The 20,143-nt window shown below is 40.1% G+C and overlaps 1 protein-coding gene across 3 annotated transcripts in view; it reads left to right on the forward strand.

Annotated features, from left to right (window-relative positions):
• Nucleotides 1-20,143, forward strand: part of CDH8 (cadherin 8) — a 299,609-nt gene that overhangs the window by 226,521 nt on the left and 52,945 nt on the right. Inside the window, exons 8-9 of one of the 3 annotated variants that reach the window (XM_044434247.1) lie at nucleotides 4,079-4,084; nucleotides 14,619-14,730. In XM_044434247.1, coding sequence (XP_044290182.1) covers nucleotides 4,079-4,084; nucleotides 14,619-14,730 — 118 coding nt within the window. Of the gene's footprint in view, nucleotides 1-4,078; nucleotides 4,085-14,608; nucleotides 14,743-20,143 lie in introns of all 3 variants that reach the window. The other 2 variants (XM_044434245.1, XM_044434246.1) reach the window with 2 other exon arrangements.

Genomic DNA, 20,143 nt, shown 5'->3' on the forward strand with positions numbered 1-20,143 from the left:
ATAAATATAAATGAAAATGTAACATAGCCGGGAGCCACAGGCAGAGATTAAACTGAGGACAACAATACCAGTAGGACAGGGCAAGGATGGAAAATGAAGTATATCACTTGGCCATGGTGCCACTTCCTGCTAATTTATGTATGACCATAGGCATATGGTAGTATTCTGTTTTTGTGTCCTAACACCCGTGTTGGGTGAAAATTTTAATTGAATTATTTTAAAATAAGGATTTACAAACTTTCTGAATACTCAAAAAGAACTAGAGATTTTCAAAATGTGGGAGAAACTAAAATTGACAAATTGGTTTATCCATACTTAATGTGCATGAAAATTTAATCTGAGCACCTTTTAAAAAAATTCGCCTGTTTCTAGTTCTCACCTTGCAGACTGAACACAGACTTGGATGTGTGAATTCTTGTTGAAATCTGTCTATTTCTGAAAACATTATTCTACAGCATGCACGCATTTGAAAAATGTGCATGAAAATCTTCATGTTTCAAAAATGCACACAAGTGCACCTTAGTCAATGAGAGAGCAATGCTCACATTTGGAAAAACATGTACAGAAGGGAGGGAGGGAGGGAGGAAGGGTGAGCTTTGCTATGGACTCAGACTGGATTAAAGGAATTCAGAGAACTTCAGTAAGCTTGAATGTTGTAGATTAACACATCCCTGCAGGTGAATTTAGTCAAAACCTTTGGTGTTGGGATGGGTTTGGTTTACCTTAAGTAAGTGTGTGAGCTCCCCCACCCTTTTAAGATATTTATTTATTTATTTATTTATTTATTTTTGCAAAGAAAGTTAGTTTCTTGCAGAGAGCAGTCCTGGACTGCCTCCATGTAGTGGAATCAGAATATTCTGAGCTGATGTATGAAGCTTTTTTTTTTTTTTTTTTTTAGAATAAAGAATGGTGGAACCCTTATTTAATAATATGAGAATGTAAGAAAACCCTGCTGAATCAAAGCAAATGCCTATCTAAAACCCCTGTGGTGTCATGGTTTAAGGGGAGGACTAGGATCCAGAAATAAGCTGCATCGCAGGATTGTTGGGAGGGTAAAATGGAGAGGAGGCAGGTCATATATTCACCTTGGTCTCTTTGGAAGAAAGGTCCGTAACTATCGCTAACTAATAATTCTTGCTCCCAGAAACTGATACTGAGAGATTCAAGATTTCAATTTTGAGTATAGTGAATCAGCACATTGTTGTAGAGACTAAGTATGGAAACAATACTTTTTTCATACAGAAAAACATGAGGTGGGAATTCTGGCACAGCCACAGTATTACTTTGGTGTTTTTATTCAATGATCTGTTTCTTTTTTATTGTTTTCTCCCTTTAGCTTAAAGTAAAGAAAGAGATTTAAGGTGCTGAGAGAGTTGAGGTGTCAAGCAATGTGATGGCATATACCTCTAGCACGTCTAGGAATATGGAGGCATCAGAAAGAATATAAAAGAAGGTGACCCCCAAACGCTTCTCTCTGGCAAACTAAACCATGCAAAAATATGTTAAACAGAGAATCGAGGATATGGAACATCAAACTGATCACACCAGCTTACCAAATACAAAGGTTAGGGTAGATGTTAAATATTGTGCAGAACCAGCAAACTATTTGATATCTTTGGAAGCCAAAAGGGCTAGAAGGGCTTTTACCCTGGCTAGGTGCTTTGCCCTTCCTTCCGCCATTCTCGAAGGCAAGTATGAGGACACTCACTTTGATGAGAGGCTTTGTTCCTGCCAAATAAAAGAGGTGAACTTAGCATTGTAAGCAGAGTTTTACCAGAGAGTCTGGGCCCACTGGCCAAGCAATATAAGCCTGTGAGACAAAGTTGGCACTGTATAGGAACTGGCCAGAACTAGGAAGGCACTGGCTGGTGAGGCAAGGTCACAGCCCAGACATTAAACCTTTTATGTCCAGGAGGGCTCATCCCTGGTGGGTCAGTTCAAATTTGATAATAGTCTGTTTAGGGATGTGAAAATCAGCAGACTTCTCTGAATTCCATCTTGAAGTTCATTCAGACCTGAGTCCATACCAGATTGTTCGCTTTTTCATGAGCGTTGCTCCAGCCCTGCCCTTCTAGCTGGGACTTGATAACACCAGGGCTGTTATCCTTCTCTCTGGTTTCATTTATCCCAGATGGCTGTGTAAGTGAGTCATTTATACATGTTGAACTAGCTGCCCATTAGTTCAACATGTGCATACCAGGTCAGGTAATTCCATACTTGAATTCACAAAGGTTGAATGACTCAAGCATCCACATGCTGTAGTCAAGCCAGGCAGAAGGGCAGAATGCTCAAATTTTGACAAAGTGAGTTTAGCATTCTTAATTTTTAAAAAATGGAATAAGTGTGTGAGATGTGGGTGGGGGTAGATATGGAGAATAAATAAAGCATATCTAATGATAGCTTTCTCAACATGACTAAGAGCTTGAAGTCAAGAGAGCTTGTTTATTGTTTCTGAATTGGATGGCTGCAAAATGTACATTTAGATTCTTATGTCTTAATATTCAATCTGAATACTGATCAACAGGCAGTAACTGCCTCTCCAAACAAAATTAAGAGAATGCACCTTACTTTTCTGAGTTTGAATCCATACTTTATGACAGGGATAGGCAATATGGTGCTCACATGCTTCAAATACATCCCCAGACAGTGTTGTTGGTGCCTTCCAAGGGGCCTTAGTTTTCCCACTGTTAAAAGACCAAAAGGAAACAAAACATTAACAACAATTTTTTTACCAGCTTGGGATTACTTTTCGTCCCATACTGAGAGCTGATCCAAATCAGGTGCTCTGTGCCTGTAACTTACATTATGTTATTCACGAAGTCATCCCCGACCTATCATGACTCCATGGATAACATTCATCCAGGCTCTCCTGTCCTCCATCATCCCCCAGAGTCCACCTCAGCTCACTCCGACTGCTTCAGTGACTCCATCTAGCCACCTCAATCTCTGCCGCCCCCTTCTTCTTTTGCCATCTATTGTTCCCAGCAGTAGGTTCTTGTCCAGTGAGTCCTTTCTTCTTATAGGTGGCCAAAGTAGTTGAGTTTCCTCTTCAGTATCTGGCCTTCTAAAGAGCAGTCAGGGTTGATCTCTTCTAAGCCTAACTGATTTGATGTCCTTGCAGGCCAAGGGACTCACAGGAGTCTTCTCCAGCACCACAATTCAAAGGCCTCAATCCTTTTGTGCTCAGCCTTCCTTATGGTCCAGCTTTCAAAGCCGTACAACTGGGAAAACCATAGCCTTGACTATACACACTTTTGTTGGCAGGGTGATGTCTCTGCATTTTAGTATACTGTTTAGATTTGCTATAGCTTTCCGCCCAAGTAGCAAGCGTCTTTTAATTTCTTGGTTGCAGTCACTGTCTGCAGTGATCTTGGAGTCCAGGAAAATAAAATCTGTCACTACCTCCATTTTTTCCCCATCTATTTGCCAGGAAGTGATAGGACCAGATGCCATGATCTTAGTTTTCTTAATGTTGAGTTTCAAGCCAACTTTTGCGCTCTCCTCCTTCACCCGCATCAAGAGGCCCTTTATTCCTCTTCACTTTCTGCCATTAGAGTGGTATCATCTGCATATCTGAGCTTGTTGATATTTCTCCAGCCAATCTTAATTCCAGCTTGTGATTCATCTAGCCCCGCCTTTGCATGTTGTGCTTTGCTACAATAGGACAATTAAAGGAGTAGGAGAATTAATATGGATCAGGGCCACATAAGGGACCAAAGAGTTAAAGTCTCCTCCCTCTCAGATTGGAAGGTCTCTAGCTGGATTTTCAGAGTAATTTGTAATTTGGGTCTTATTTATTTATATGTGACATTTTTCCTAAAAGAAGCACAAGGTTTTTTTACACGAATCTCCTCCTTGCCATCCTTGCCATCTTATCAATGAGTTGGTTAGGCCTAGAGTCAGGGACTGGTCCAAAGTTACCCAGTGATCCTCTTGAGCAAAGTGGCTCCCAGGTCTACCAGTCCAGTACTCTAAAAACACACTGTTTTAATGATTAACTGCATTTTTGGTTTGGTTCTGAGTTTACTAAGCCTTTAAAAATGCTTACACTATTGGTAAGGTGTAGTAAGTGATGGAGGCAACAGTTCAGAACAGATTCTGCACTTTTCAACAATGTGCCAGGAGAGGGGAGGCAGTTTTGCCTTGTCTTGTATTTTAATGCAATAATTTTTTTCAACCCACAACCTTTATATTCCAGATCACTTCTAATAAACCCTTTACATTATTGTATTTAAATATCCACCCTAATTATGACTCATGAAAACATGACTTTTAATAAATGTGTTGACATAGAATTGCAGTCTCTCAAATCCTTGACCAGAACATTATATTTCAGCGTATAAATGATATGGCTGCTGTGAATTAAGAAGGAAGGCTGGAAGACAAGGAAGACCGACACACAGACGAAGGGTTGTTTTGTGTGTTTTGTTTTGTTTTTTGAAGCAGATCTTTTAAACTATGTAATCAGAAACAAAACTCCAGAGAAAAAAACAAAATATGTCATTGTAAAGTATGTTGGTGCAGTTCAAAGATACAAATGTGAATACTAAAGCACATATTCCCCAAGGCTCTGTCCTAGGGCAAATCTTGTTCACTCTCTTCATCAATGACCTGGAAGGCGGGGGGCGGGGAGTGACCAGTCTGTTGATCAGATTTGTGAACAATACTAAAATGGGGACAGTGGCCACAATGAGGAGCAAGTACTCCGGATTCAGAAGGATCTGGACAGATTATGGGCAGGGGGCAACAGAATGGCATTCAATGTGGATAAGTGCAAGGTCTTGCACTTGGGGCATAGGAATGGGTGTCATAAGTACAGGTTAGGAGACAAGTGCCTGGAGAGAAATGGATCTAGGGGTACTGGTCAACTGCAGGCTCAACATGAGTCAGCAGAGTGATGCAGCAGTCAAGAGGGCGAACACCATCCTTGGTTGCATAGCCAGAAGAAGCGTCAAGAGAAGTATTACTGCCACTCTATACGACTCTGGTGTGCCTGCAACTGAAGTACTGTGTTCAGTTCTGGGCTCCACGTTTCAGGAAAGATATAACCAGGTTGGAATTGCTGCAGCATAGGGCCACAAGGATGGTGGCCGAATTGCAGGGAAAACTGTATGAGGCTAGACTGAGGGAATTGGTTCTTTTAAACCTGGAGAAGAGGAGACTCCAAAGGGATCTGTTGGCAATATATAGGTATGTGAGGGGATGTCACACAGAGGTGGGTTGAGACCTGTGTTCCCCTACGGAGGAGGGCAAGATGCATTCTAATGGAGCAAAGCTCAGGGAACTGAAGTTCAATTTGGATGCCAGGAAGTACTTCCTGACAGTTAGGACCCCAAGGGTATGGAATGGGCTTCCACAGAAGGTGGTTGAAGCCCCATTGATGAAGGTGTTCAAGGATAGGCTGGACATGCACATGGTAGGCATATCATGTCATTTTATCTGGCCAGGGCGACTTATTTTATATTGTTATTTTTGCATTTTAACTTAATGTTCATATTTTTTAATTTAATGTTATAATTATTTTTTAACTTAATGTTGTAAGCCGCCCCGAATGTTTTAATAAATAACTAAATAAATGAGTGGAGCTGGCTGGAGCTAGGGGTCAGACTAGATGGGCTGGAAGGCTCCTTCTGATTTAATCTGATTCAATATTTCTATGCTTCCATATTCCTAGTTTCTATCGATCTTTGGGATCTTTTGTACATGTACCTATTTCCCTTGATAATGATAATTCCTGATTGATTCATATAGGAAGATAATCATTCTAGACTATTGGGAAAGTTATCAATAGCTGATTTCCTCTAGTATCAGAGGTGATATGTATGTATGTATGTAAAACATTTATATGCCACTTATCTCTATAATGGTATCACTAGGTGGCTAACAATCATATGATTAAAATACAGTATAAGCAATAAAAACCAGTGAACTAGCAATTGACATAAGCATCAAATCCAAAATGAATATAAAAATGAATGAACTATTACAATGAAGTTATGGTGGCATCTATTGGATATTAAAAATATTTTAAAGAATAGGTCTTTGCCTGGCACTCAAAGGAGTACAAGGAAGGCACCAGTCAAATCTCCTTAGGGAGAGCATTCCACAGGTGGGGAGCAGCACCAGCAAAGGCCCTCTTCCTGCTAGTCACCTTTCTTACCTCCCTAAAGGATGGCTCACACAAGAGGGCCCCCTGCTTCAATCTCAAAGGCTGGGTAGGCACATATGGGTGCAGAAGCCTCTTTAGATAACAGGACCAAAGTTGTTTGGGGCTTTATATGTTAAAACAAGCACCATGAATTGGGCCTGAGCTACAATTAATAACCAATGTGATTCTTAATACGCATGTTATATCGGATGCTCTAGCAGTTCCCATCACTAATTAAGTGGTCCAATTCTATACCTGTTGTAAGTAGAAACATAGAAAACAGAGCGAGTCAGAAGGGACCTCCCGGGCCATCTAGTCTGACCTCCGGCACCAGCCGGCTCTTCAAGGGCATCCCAAGGTAGCATCCCTGCTTTACAATAATCTATTCTGGATGTTACCAGTGCATGAGTGACTAATTTCAGGCTCTGCCTGTCCAGGTAGGGGCAAAGTTGGTAAATCTACAGCAGCTGGAGAAAGGCACTCCTGGGCATGGAATTCCAGGGACAAACCTGAGTCCAGGAGCACCCCCAGACTGTGGACCCTATCCCTTAGGGGAGTACAACCCTATCTAGAAGAGGGTAATGCCCCTCCAACCTGTAAGAATACCATTCTACTAATAACTAATACTAACTGAGCCTCAGTTTGTTGACTCTCATCCAGTCTATTATCGAGCTCCCAGTTCCCAGTTCAGGGTGGCAACAAGCTCACCTGGATGAGATGTAAAGGAGTGGTAGAGCTGAGTATCATCCACAAACTGCTGAGACCGCAGACCAAACCTCTGGATGACCTCTCCCAGAGGTTTCATATAGATGTTAAAAAGCATGGGGGATGGTCAGGGCAGAGCAACGGTCCCCCAGCACTATCTTCTGGACTGATTGACAAAGGGGTGCCTCCCAATCCCACCCCAGCTTGCCTGTCTGGAAGAACACCATGGTCAATGGTGTCAAAAGCCGCTGATAGGTCAAGGAGAACCAACATGGTCACACTCTCCCCCTCTCCCTGCAAAAGTCATCATACAGGGCGACCAAGGCCATCTATGTCCCAAACCCAGGCCTAAAGGGATCCAGAGAATCCATATCCTCCAAGAGTGCCTAGAGCTGCTCAGCCACCACCCACTCCAACACTTTGCCCAAGAAAGGGAGATTAGCAATGGGTTGGTAGTTGTCACACATCGCAGAGTCCAGGCCCAGCCTTTTTAGGAGTAGTCTCACAACTTTCTCCATTAATGGAGCAGGAACCACCCCCTCTCTTAATAAGGTGTTAACAGCCTCCTGGACCCAGGGCTGAACGCCCTCCACAGATCTCCCAATCTGTCATGATGGGCAATGGTTGCATGGGCATGTAGTGAATTGGACAGAACCAAGCACCTGGTCCACATCCTCAGGTTGCAATAACCAAACCTCATCCAATAATGTAGCTTCAGATACTGAACAGGATACATTCAGAGATTGCATTGCACAGATGCCAGAGTCAAGCTCTTGACAGACATGGGTGATTTTTCCTGCAAGTTATTGCACAAGTTTTTCATACCAAGCCACTGAAGGCTCCAGGCTCTCATCTGGAGAACTGGATTGTAAGAGGGCCTGGACCACCCGAGATAGCTTAGCTGGACAGCACTGTGAGGAAGCAACAAAGGAGGCAAAGAATCCACACTTTGCCTGGTTCATTGCCACAGAATAGGCTCGATAATGAGCCCTTAAACGTGTTCGATCAGATTTGTTGTGAGACTTTTCCCCCCTGCGCTCCAGCCATCTCCCCTTCTCATAGGTGTTTGCACATCAGTTGATGGGGAAGACAACTGGGAGGCTGCTATCACACTTATGTCCTACTTGTGGGTTTTCCACAGTAATGGCCACTATGTGTAAAGAACGCTGGACAGGATGGACCTTTGGTCTGCTCCAGCATGGCTTCTAATGTAAACCACCATCCTAAAAAGTCACATTAAGCTTTCATTTTCATTGCCAGGAATACATGGACACTGACTGTGAAGAATCAGTAGATGATCAGAAAATATACAATAAATATAACAAAGAATTTTGTGTACTTAATGTTTATTCTGGCTTAGGCTATCAGTCATAATTGGACAGTGTGCAATTACAAATGTTGCTTTAAAAGGCCTATAAAGGGAAAAGCATAACATTTTTTGATGACTTTGGACTTATTATTTTTAATAGACCTCTTTCTAATGCAGGAAAAAGTGGTTTCAGAAGCAATCTGGAACAATATTTAAAGTGTTGGTCTGTATTTGGAATGTCTGGTAAATCCCAGTTCTAGTCCTCACTTGGCCATGAAGTCCTTGGGCCAGTCACTGATTCCCAGTTTAGGATGTGAGTCACCCCATGAAGGTGAATCAGCAAAACTTTTGATCATCTCTCACCAGTCATGTAAATTGCTTAAGTTCACTTGCTCATAGTTCGGTGGTGTTTGTCCTTTGAAAACAATCAGAAGATGTTTGCCATTAGAGACTGTGTTTTACGGGCCATCATTAATTTTAGATATGCAATACTGGAATTTTAAATTCCAGCCAATCTCAAAATTAAATTAGGTACATCAAAGTGCATTTGACAATAAAAGCAAATGCATTATGCATATCCGATATTTGGTTCAACTCTATACATGCTTACTTGAAAGTAACCCTCTTCAAATAGAATGGAATTAATTTCCAAGTAAATGCACATAGGATTGAATTTTTACTATCTTTTTCCTTCAAGGTGTTTATGGTCATGCACATGGCTTTCTTCCCCCATTTTATTCTCACAACAACCCTGTAAGATGGCAAGTAAAAGTAAGTTAGTCAAATTACCTATTAGGCTGGATACTTGATGGTGATATGAGACCTGGGCATTTGTCTAACAGTCTTGTCTCTATGGCACGTGGTAGTTTGCTAGTTGAGAAAAAATGTAGATACAACAACGATGATGATGGCAGTGACATTTATACCTTGCCATTATTCCTCTTCCCAAGGAAAACATGATTCTAAAGATGTGTTATTAGTGAGGAAATCATTTTGCTTCTCCTGAATGTAGTCCATTATTTTTCCATTTAGTCATTCATTTATTCATTTCATTTCATTTTATACTACCCAATAACTGGGGATCTTTGGGCAGTTATTTTCATTTTCACTTTTGTTAAGTGAAAATGAAAAAAAAAATCATGTTAAAAGACAAAAACAACAATTAATTTAAAATAAAAAACCATAAGAAACCACAGCAAATGCAATTGATATGATTTAGCACAGAAGCATAGTTGTGGTAAGAATATAAAAACAAGTTAAAATTTAGAACTTATTAGCTGAAATTGCCATGTTTTGAGTTTTCTTCCAATGATTATTAGTTCCATATATTCTGTCTGTGTTTCGGGATCAGTGATAATTTCATTTCAGTTCTTGCCCCCTTTTAATAAGAATTTACTAAAATTCATAACTTTCTTCATATTTGAGGTAGGAAAGATCCCTTGAGATTTTATGAATGTGAAATAAACAAAATCTGCCAGATTTTTTTCATTCTGCCCAAAGCCTTCAAATACTTAGCTTTTAAAATTCTGGCTTTAAAGTTCTGTCTATTCAACCATTTTAGTTGAATTGGGACTACACTATCCACTTTTCTTTTACAAGTTCCTAATCTTTAATAGTTATATCTCAGGTACATGCAACAAGGTTACTGCATGCAGTGAATAGATGTTACCTATTGGATTTGGACAATATAGATGGGCCAGAATTTCATTTGAGGTAGGCTTTGACAAATATAGACCAAAAATCACCATTGTTAATGCAAAGATATTGAAATTTTAAAAACTGAAATGCACAAGACAATGAACTCGACAGATTTGTCTATTGTAATTATGTCACAAGAAATGTAAATTCACTTTGGGCAAAATTATGAATGCAGCCTCAGGTAATTTTACTGTCTCGGCCATAAACGTCTTATGCAAATATAGGTGTGAGCCTATAATTGCTATTCAACAAATCTGAAGAGCACTAACCAAATTGATTTCTCGGTTCTCAGAGAATCCAAAGTAGTTTCCTATGACTGTTAGCTGTGTGTATGAAATCACTGTAGTGCAGTGCAGTATTCAGTTTAATTCCTTGATGAGAAATAGGGGGTCTGAATAAAGTGCTTGACTGGGTGCTTTTCTCAGTGACCTTCCCATGGGACTAATTCTGTTTTACATATATACATGTGTGCATGTGCCAGTGTGTGCAATCCTGTGCATGTCCTAGAATTCCTATAATGTCTGCCAGAGGAATGCTGGGATTTGAAAGACTTCTTTTTCTATATGGGAAAGGAATGCTATATGTCTAGTCATACCCACTATGCTAGCCATTGTATGAACAGGAAAGCAACCTCATTGCAGCCACTCTGAGAGTACTCAGGTTCTCCAATTCCAAATGTTCTAACTGAACTGAAACGTTTGGAAACCCTTGCTGCGGATTGCTCAACTCTGTAAAAAATAACTATTGCACAGTCAAAACAAATAAGCAAATGAACACGCAAACCATTGGAACCATAGTATGAAGTGTACAGCTAATCATCAAGGGATATCCCCTTCTTGGAGATTTCCAAACTCAGTGAGTTCTTCTCTGGTGTTTAGCAAATTATGCTTTTAATGAATTCTCATCAAGTTTCTAATTATAATATCTTTAGGTTTAATGTTTGTATTTCACATGAAAGACAAACATTATGGGGCTAGTCACAAGAGGCATGAATAATTTCTTCAGAAGCTTATCTAATTAATTACATTCCTCTCTAATGTCTCTAAAATCTGAACTACCATCCTTCTGTTCATTTAAATAAAAGGAAATTCTTAGTATTTAAATGTGTCACTTGGCACAGAGAATCCAATGTCTTCATTGTTTATGTATTTTTTATGGTTCAGATAAAGCAATTGTGCTTGAAATGTTTTAAACTTTTAGTTTGCATGCAGCTGTATCCCCACCCCCAACAAATAGTGCATTATTGTTCCATGTCAAATGCACACATCACTTCAGGGAAGCCAATTCATGACATGAAAGCTGGCTGACTCATGTGACAAATTGTGAATTTTAAGACTGGCTAAATTTATCTGTTACACCCAATTTAGCAAGCTTTCCTAGTCAAATTACTGCATGCACATCACACAAACACGAAGACAAAGCAAGGGTAGGTGGTGGCTAAGTGGTATTTTATTCATTTACTCTTTTCCCTGGAAATAATCAGTATGGAATCAGTTCTGGAATGAAGGACCATCTGCAGTGGTACAGCATATACATCAAAAGTAGAAAATCCTAGGATTGTTCCTGCGCTGAGCAGGGAGTTGGACCCAATGACCTTACTGGTCCTTTCCAACTCTACCATTCTATGATTCTGTGATCTCAGTTGTGGGAGGTCTACTAACAGGATATTAGTGCAATAGAATTCTTCTGCTCACATTCCCTAATAACTACTATTGAGATACATACAGTCTCTGATACCAGCAAGAGTCATAATAAGGAGCCATTGACAACCTTGTTCTCCTGGAATTTCTCCCACCTATTTCAAGATGTTTAAGTTGGTGACCAGTCTGAACTATTGCCAGTCAGAAAGGACAATATGAGGTTAGATGAAGAGATACTCTATCTCAGTAAAAGGTAGCTTCTCATGCTCTGCACCATGGGAGAAAACATTTCACCAAGGTTCAGCGGTAGAGAGCAAATAAAAAGTCTGACCAGTTTTAAAAATTCCTTCTATGAACATGTCATGGTTTCCATGTTACATAATTCCCCATCATTGGAATGGTATCCCAGAGAGGTTTGCCTGGTGCCTACTTTTTTTCTTCCTTTTGGCAGGGGGTGGAAATCTCTTAAAAACATCCATGCATTTAAATAGTTAAAGTGGCAGTTTTAAGAAACTTTTCTTAGATGCTGATGCTTTACCTGTAATTTGACGAACTGTCTTGGAATTATTTACTGTTCATTATTGGTTGTTATTGTGATATTGATATTTTCAGCTTTTACTTATATTTTTAAACTCTGTATACCATCTAGAGATCCTTTCTAGCTGGGGGGCTGTATATATGTGAAATATTTTTTTCAGTTCAGTTCAATTTTGATAATAATTTACCTAAATTAACAAATTTGTAAAAATTCAAGATTTAAAAATGTGTTTTTATTTTAAAATGGAATGTGAAATAACTTGAAACTGACAATATAATCCGTCTATACTCAGGGCTTTGACTGTTAGCACTTAAAAGTCTGAGGTTTGAATCCCTCTCTCTTCAGTTACCTGAGGGTTCAATTAAGGTTGCCTCCTCCTTTTAAAGACAATTTACAGTAATATTTCATCATTCATTAAAAGATTCAGGCAGTTACAACATGTTCTTCTCCAAGCTACATGAGGTACAAGAGGGAGTGTCACACAGAGGTGGGTAGAGACCTGTTTTCCCCTGCAAGAGGGCAGAACACATTCCAATGAAGCAAAGCTCAGGGAACCAAGGTTCAATTTGGATGCCAGGAAGTACTTCCTGACAGTTAGGACCCCAAGGGTATGGAATGGGCTTTCACAGGAAGTGGTTGAGGCCCCATCAGTGAGGGTGTTCAAGGATAGGCTGGACTTGCACATGGTAGGCTGGACATGCACATATCATGAGTGGAACTGGCTAGAGCCGGGGGTCAGACTAGATGGCTCAGGAGACCCCTTCTGTTTCTATATTTCTATGTTTCTAAGCTGTAAATAGCTGGTACTAGCAAGGGAAAATGGGCAAGGATTTCATTTCAGCCTGTTTTGCAAATTTATTTATATTCAGGTCGAAAATGTCTAGAATTTTTGTTTGCCAGTGGGACAGTGGGAGAAACCAATATTAGCAAATGCACTCCTTCCTGTTTCCCCCATACCTAGTTTACATGAGTGGCAAGAGAGTAACACATCCTATCCATTTGCCTGGTACAGTATGTACCATATTTTTAGATACTAAGCAGTTTGCATCAAAGTTGCTTTGTGCATGCTCCACCATGCTGCTGAATACTGAATGGCAGTGCCAGGCTGGACTGCAACCTTCAGAGTATTTATACTCTGAAGTAGACCCATGGCATTTAATGCAGTTCCTAGCTGCTTTCCTTAGATCACGGCTGGGGAAACCTGTGCTCCTTCACATGTTGAAGTACTCAACCAGTCCCAATCCATCCCAACACAATCTGGAGGTCCCTGGTGAATTTAGAACAATTCACGTCCATGTATTTAGGACCACAGGCAGCAATGCAGCATCACTTGTCACTGACTGGGACTATGTTGCTTTCCCAACACACACAGTCCCAAAAATAAGGTAGGAAGAAAAAAGAGTTGCCCTGTCAGCTATATAATAAGATGAAATGGTCAGTTTCAAATGGTGTCATATTATTTTGCCTCAGTTCATTCCATCCTGCTACTGGATCAGTCTGTATTTTTAACATAAAAATCCACGTTAAAATTTCTACATATTTCCTTGCATATTTTGTTTGAACAGAAATACTTAATTGGTCTATGAGCAGTTTATAGCCAGCCATAGCTATTATATGATCCAAAAACCTGATTTCTAGCACGATAAAATCTTAAACTATATCCATAATACAAGGAGCAGCTTTGCTCTGTTATTGCCATGTCTCCAGCAAATTCTTATTTGCCGCAAATCATATTTTGGGAAGGTTGGTCTGCTGTTGCTGATCTTATTGAGGAATCTATCATTTGCCAGATTATAGACTGAAAATAACTGGATTAGGAAGGACAGATACCAAAACTACCAAAACAGTGGAGATTTTGTTTATTTGATTATTTAAAAGGATTACAAACTAGAAAAAAAGAATTAGGTGGTTGTTGGGAATACATCTCATAGAGGAGAAAGGCCTTGCCTCTGAACAGGCATAGGGGCTGGACTATCAATTAAGATATATACAATAAATTGTGGGTATAAATGTGGCATAAAGTCTTTGTTCCATTTATGCAGAAACATTTGGCATTCAAAGTCAGATTTCTAAGAATCTCAGAATATACACTTACATTCTGAATTTGGAATTTTGCTCAGTGTGTTCTGTTTTATGCCAAGCTGAAATAATAGATGTGCAGCTGACTGGCTAATAGAGTAAAATGGCAAAGATAAGAAACAAAATAAATCTTGGTTGTTTGCAGCCTCTTTTTCTCATGCAGAATGCCCTTTATCAATAAAACAATCCTACATCAGGGGGGAAAATACCAATTTAGTCCAAGAAGGTCTTCATCAAGCTAATCTCTAGCAATCACTCAGTGCAATAAGGATTTATTTGCTATCTCTCTTTTGTGAAATACTGCTGATTCTTCTTTATTCCCCCACCCACCCCTTGCTGTTAGATAAAGCTGCCCAATTATCAGAAGTAGAAAAGGAACAGCAAGTTTTCACCGTGGAAGTGTCTGCCTATCTTAGCTCCTTTATGGCATTAGTAGGAAATGAAGTGTCCTTACATTTCTCTCCCTTTTCATACTGTTTTTCTTCTCTTAGGAAACCCCAGTCAAATATCTCGAGTGCCTGTTGCTATCAAAGTTCTCGATGTGAATGACAACGCTCCCGAACTTGCATCAGGGAATGAAGCATATTTGTGTGAAAATGGAAAAACTGGAAAAGTAAATATCTCTGTGTTCTCCACACTCTGATGTTTTCTCTAAAATTTCTTGGTTGCCTGTCCTCTAATGAGAATTATCTCTTTTTCCTCTTTTCAGTATAAAACTGTACATTTGAACTGGCTTATGCTAATGGGCCATCTAGCTCTAGTACATCTTCCTCTGACTGGCAGAAAATCTTTTATTCTCTCCTAGGCTGCCACTCTAAGATCATTTTAGATGGCAAGAATGAGAGTTGAATGTGTAACTTCTGTACAGAAGGTCCATGCTCTGGCACTTAACCGGTAAACCATATTGAGCTGGTGCCATACGTACAAGAAGCCCAGTTGTGCTAGTTCTAAACAGGCATGTATCAGAATTAAATTTTTGCTCATAAAACACATGGTCATGCCTTGTTGAAAGCCCCAAACATGATTGTAAGCTCATATCCACTGAAAATGTTCTCAGTTTTCCAGACATGCGCTCATGTTCAATTTGTACATTTCCAGTAATTTACTAATTTCTCTGTCAACTGAATCAGAACAATTTTAGACTGTGGCTGAAAGTTGTGCAAATGAGGACACTTGTGTAAATTGGAGAAATTTGTGCAAATCTCATGTTTGACCATTGCTTCATTTTCACAGTTTTCTCTTTCTTTCTGAGTAAACAGTGATCACAAGTGTAAGCAGCAATCAGGCATGAGAACAGTAGTGAGATGATATTTGGATAATCCCAATCATCTGGAACTTCACTTGTTCTCCCGTCTTTGGGTTTAGATCAATACAGGGACTATTAACATTGCACCTCACCCACAGCAGCCAAATGTCTGATTTAACTATGTATTTTGGCAACATGTTGGATTACACATTCTTAACTAGAAGATTGTGATCAGTGCTACTGTTTGTGGTAGGGCAGGATAAAGAAGGTGGAGGGTAAAACAGGTGTGGTTCACATCTAAGGACAGGAGCACTGTTAGAGAGGACAGTTTTATATCATATGGGATAATGACCAGGTTCTATCTGGTGTCTGAAGCCACATTCTATAATGTTTCCAATTTGGGGCTGAGTTTAATGATACATCAGAACCTAATCTCCTAGGAAGCAATACAGTACAAATGAAACAGAATCACTTTTATTATATGGCTTGTGAGGACACAGAGTGACAGAAATCCATAATTTTGTAGCTTCCTAATTTATTTCTGGGTAGTGACATTTTAATTTAAATAAACAGTAGCTGACAGCATGACACTAGAGTTGTTAATCCAGTATTCTTGTGCCTCATGGGTGTTTGGCAGAAAATTCACCATTTATCAAAGCAGCTTACCTGATAATAGAGTTAGAATTTGCTTCTTATTGTGAGCCAATTCAAGAACCTATGTGTGCAAGATTTGATTACTGCAAAAATCCATGTTTTCACTCCCAGCAGTCATCTCCTCAGTGCTCTTCCCTAGTTACTTCATTGTGTACAACATTTCAAAATAAAATAAAAACCCCATAGTGTAGAGTCTATTGATTCATTGAAGAATAAGATTGGTGAAATGAGTTTCCTAGAAAGTGGTCAGGGCTGATGTTAGAGGCCAGAAATTTGCCCAAATGTTTGCAGGAGTGTTTCCTGCTATCTCCTGAAACTGCTGGACTTGTTTTCCCTTCCCCTTGCTTTTACTGTTTGGCCATCTCTCTCCTCTAAACAAACGAACAGTAGCAGAAGAAGGAAGAACAACAACGTTCACTCAGCCAGTCTTATCCCACTTGTCAGCCATGTAGATAAAGTCCAGGGGAAGAGGAAAAGTTAAGGTACAGTACTGAAATTGATGAAATGATAAAGTAATGGTGGTTCCACTTAGAAAGAGCATCCACTGGGGCCATTTCGTCCAAGAGCTCCTTAAGTGCATACTACAGTGATCCTAAAACACAGATTCTACCATAAATCTTAACCTATTTAATTCCAGACAAGTTCCAGAATCATGAGGACAGCTTTTCAGGCCAGAAGCCGTTAAAATAAGCAGTAGACTGGGAGGTTCCACAAACAACACAGATAAGCTCATTGACATGCTTAGAGAGAAACTGTCTGGCCTCCTTTCTTCTCCCAGTTTGACAGCTGAATTCCAATCTGGAAGGAGTATTGGAAGAGTAGGATTCTTTCTGTGCATGGGATCCTATGGTTATGGCCAAACATGGAATGGGAGACCACATTCCATGTGTATGTGTGTGTGTCTGGGGGAAAGTGGATGCGGTGAAAGACAATAGCTCAATAATTAATTGCCCAAAAAAGGCAACCTGTATAAAATGAAATCAGCAATCAAAAATTCCTTCCAAACTAAAGCAACAGTCAAAATTGTATGGGAGGTGTCCAGAATGTTGTCCAGTCCATCTTTGTTGGATGAGTTTCAATTGTTGCAGCCTGAGGACATGGACAAGGTGCTTGGACTTGTCTGGCCTGCAACTTGCTTACTCAACCCTTGCCTTTCTTGGCTGCTGATCAGTATGCTGATGACACCCAACTCTACCTCTCTTTTACATAGAATCCAGGTGAGGCAGTGGAGGCCCCGAACCTGTGCCTAGCTGGGGTGATGGGCTGGATGAGGGTCAATAAATTGAAGCTTAATCCAGACATGACGAAGGTAGGCAGTTTAGCCTCCTGGGTAGGTGTTTCTAACCCTGCTCTGGATGGAGTTGCACTCCCCCTAAAGGACAGGGTGCACATTTTGGGGGTGCTCCTTGACCCAGAGCTGTCCCTGGAATCCCAGGTGGCAGTGGTGGTAAGGAGTGCTTTCCTTCAGCTTTGGCTGATCTATCAACTGCTCCCCTATCTGGATGGGCAGTGCCTGGCAGTGGTGACCCATGCCCTGGTAACCTCCCAATTGGACTACTATAACATGCTGTACGTGGGGCTGCCCTTGAAGATGGTCCAGATACTTCAACTGGTCCAGAATAGAGCTGCCAGGTTGTTAACAGGGACCGGCAGGTATAAAGACATAACGTCAGTCCCTTTCTACCTACACTGGCTTCCAGTTGAAGCCCAGGCCCAATTTAAGGTGCTGGTGATGATCTATAAAGCCTAAATGGCTTAGGACCTGGTTACCTGAAGGAGCATCTCCTTCCTTATGTGCCTGCCCATCCCTTAAGATCTGGGGCAGACACCCTTCTCCAGGTGCACTCCCTGAAGGAGATTAGGAGGGTGGCTCACCAGAGAAGGGCCTTCTCTGCAGTGGCACCCCAATTGTGGAATTCATTCCCCAGAGAGGTTCCCCTGGTGCCATCACTTTATTTTTTTCAGTACCAGGCCAAAACCTTCTTATTTTCCCAATGTTTTAAGACCTGACTGTTTTAATTGGGGTTTTATTACTGACTAAATTTTAGGATGCTTAAAAAAACCCAAACATTTTGTATCGTTAATCCGTCCTGAGACTTCAGTAATGGGACGGTCTACAAAAGTTTTAAATAAATGAATGATTGAAAAAGATATCCTTGTTTTCCCTTGTTTTTAAATGTTAGCATGATGGAGTTCCCACATTACAATACTGAGATCACTATATTTCAATAATTGGCAGCAAGGAGAGGGTAGATTTTGTCAGATTCAGTTTGTCAGACAGGTCTGAGAAGTAAAACTATCTGCTTCACAATAGTTGATTCTGCCTTCTTCTGCATTTCCACTGCCATTTGTTCTCTTTCTATCATTTCATCTGTTTTCTTTTTAACAACATCGACACCAAGGATATTAGCCACCTTGGGTCACATTGCAGTCTACATCTTGATCACTGCTAATTAGTTAGAAAGTAATGCTGTCATTTAAAAAAAGCAATGGGAGGACAGAGGACTTTTAGCCCAGAGTGCTATGAGGTAGCAAGGAACTCAATGTCATACGCAGATTTAGATTAACAACCCTGCACAGAAATAACCAACCAAGTCTCCTCCAGTCTAGATCCAAATTCTCCTGCTTCTTTCAAATTAAATCGTCATCATCTGTCATGAAGAAAGTACACGGTTGTTTTCTCCTATCTGAATACATTTACACATTTGCAGGTTAACTTACAGCTAAGTTAAACTGAGTTTGAATCACCTTAAGGAAGCTGATTACATCTCAACCTCTTAGAAAACCCTATTTGCAGTCTGTAAATATACTGGGTGAACCACCTAATATAGTTCATTTCTCCACGTGTTCTATTTTGGGTCCTGATATAATTGAAAGAGGCAACCACAGCTGCTGGTGACATGACAGAATGCATTAAAAACTGTTGATGTATAACATTGCTAGATGAATTCTTCTTGCTTTTCTTCTGTATCCATAACAGCAGAATACTAAACTAAGATCTGCTGAAAAAGCATGCCATTTTGTGTTTGGCATTCTTTATGCATTTTTGCAGATTTGGAAAGACCAGTTTTTAACTCTTGCTTGTGCCCTTCCCTTGTTTCTACCCAATAAGAAAATGTGATTTTTAACATTAACAAATTACCAGTTTAGGAAGAAAATGCCTACACTGAAATTCAATATTCTTTGTACAGGTTGCAAATAACTCCAAACCCAGAGAATCCATCAAATTAATCTGGAACTAATTTAGTGGTACGGTGGGAGGGCGTTTGACTTTTCATAATTTGATTCCATCTGCACAAATTCAAATTTATGTTTTCCTGATTCAGCTATTTGCAACATTACTAATTATATTTACTCCTGATTTGTTTGATTGTATTTAACCATGTATGTGAATCCAACAGTTTGATCCCTCACATCAGTTTCTTTGCATTCATTTACTGAGACATTTTATTCATTTCATCTTTACCCCACAGTTCAACCCAGCTGGCCTATAAGTTATCTTATAAATAATAAGACTTACAGCCTTGCGTTTATTCAGAAATAAATCCTGTTGGATTTTTCCATGCATGCTCCTAAGTAATTGGATGGTTAAAATATACCTGATTAGCAAAAACATACTGTTGAATGACGGAGTATTGAATCTTGTCAGTGTCTATAGAATATAAGTGAAGGCAAGCAAGCATACTACCAAAGTATTAGATTCTGTCCACTTACATCCACACACATGCACTGACAGCATGGAGGTTAGCATAAAATGTGCATTTGCTGTTTCATATATATTGATGCAAATTCAGAAGAAATGCTACCATGATTGAAACAGAAATACCACGCGTACTGTATTTCTTCAGTGGAGAAAGCTATGAAAAGATGAGCCATGTGCAACTCCAGTCACTCTGCTGCTCCTCCCTTTTAACTGGGTACAGACAGAACACTCCTTCAGATAGAGAAAGTCTTCAGAAAGAGGACTGGCCTCTGACTGCTCTTCAAATAGATGAGTCTCCTCCGTAGGATCCAGGACCATCCTAGCAGACCTACTCTCCTGGATTAGGTTATCAGAAAGAGCACCCCCAAGTTTCAGACACTCACAACTTGCTCATTTCCCCACCTCGCTTTTCCAAAAGGGAGG

The sequence above is a fragment of the Varanus komodoensis genome, unplaced genomic scaffold, assembly GCF_004798865.1.
Source record: "Varanus komodoensis strain SLA01 unplaced genomic scaffold, ASM479886v1 scaffold27, whole genome shotgun sequence".
Taxonomy (NCBI): domain Eukaryota; kingdom Metazoa; phylum Chordata; class Lepidosauria; order Squamata; family Varanidae; genus Varanus; species Varanus komodoensis.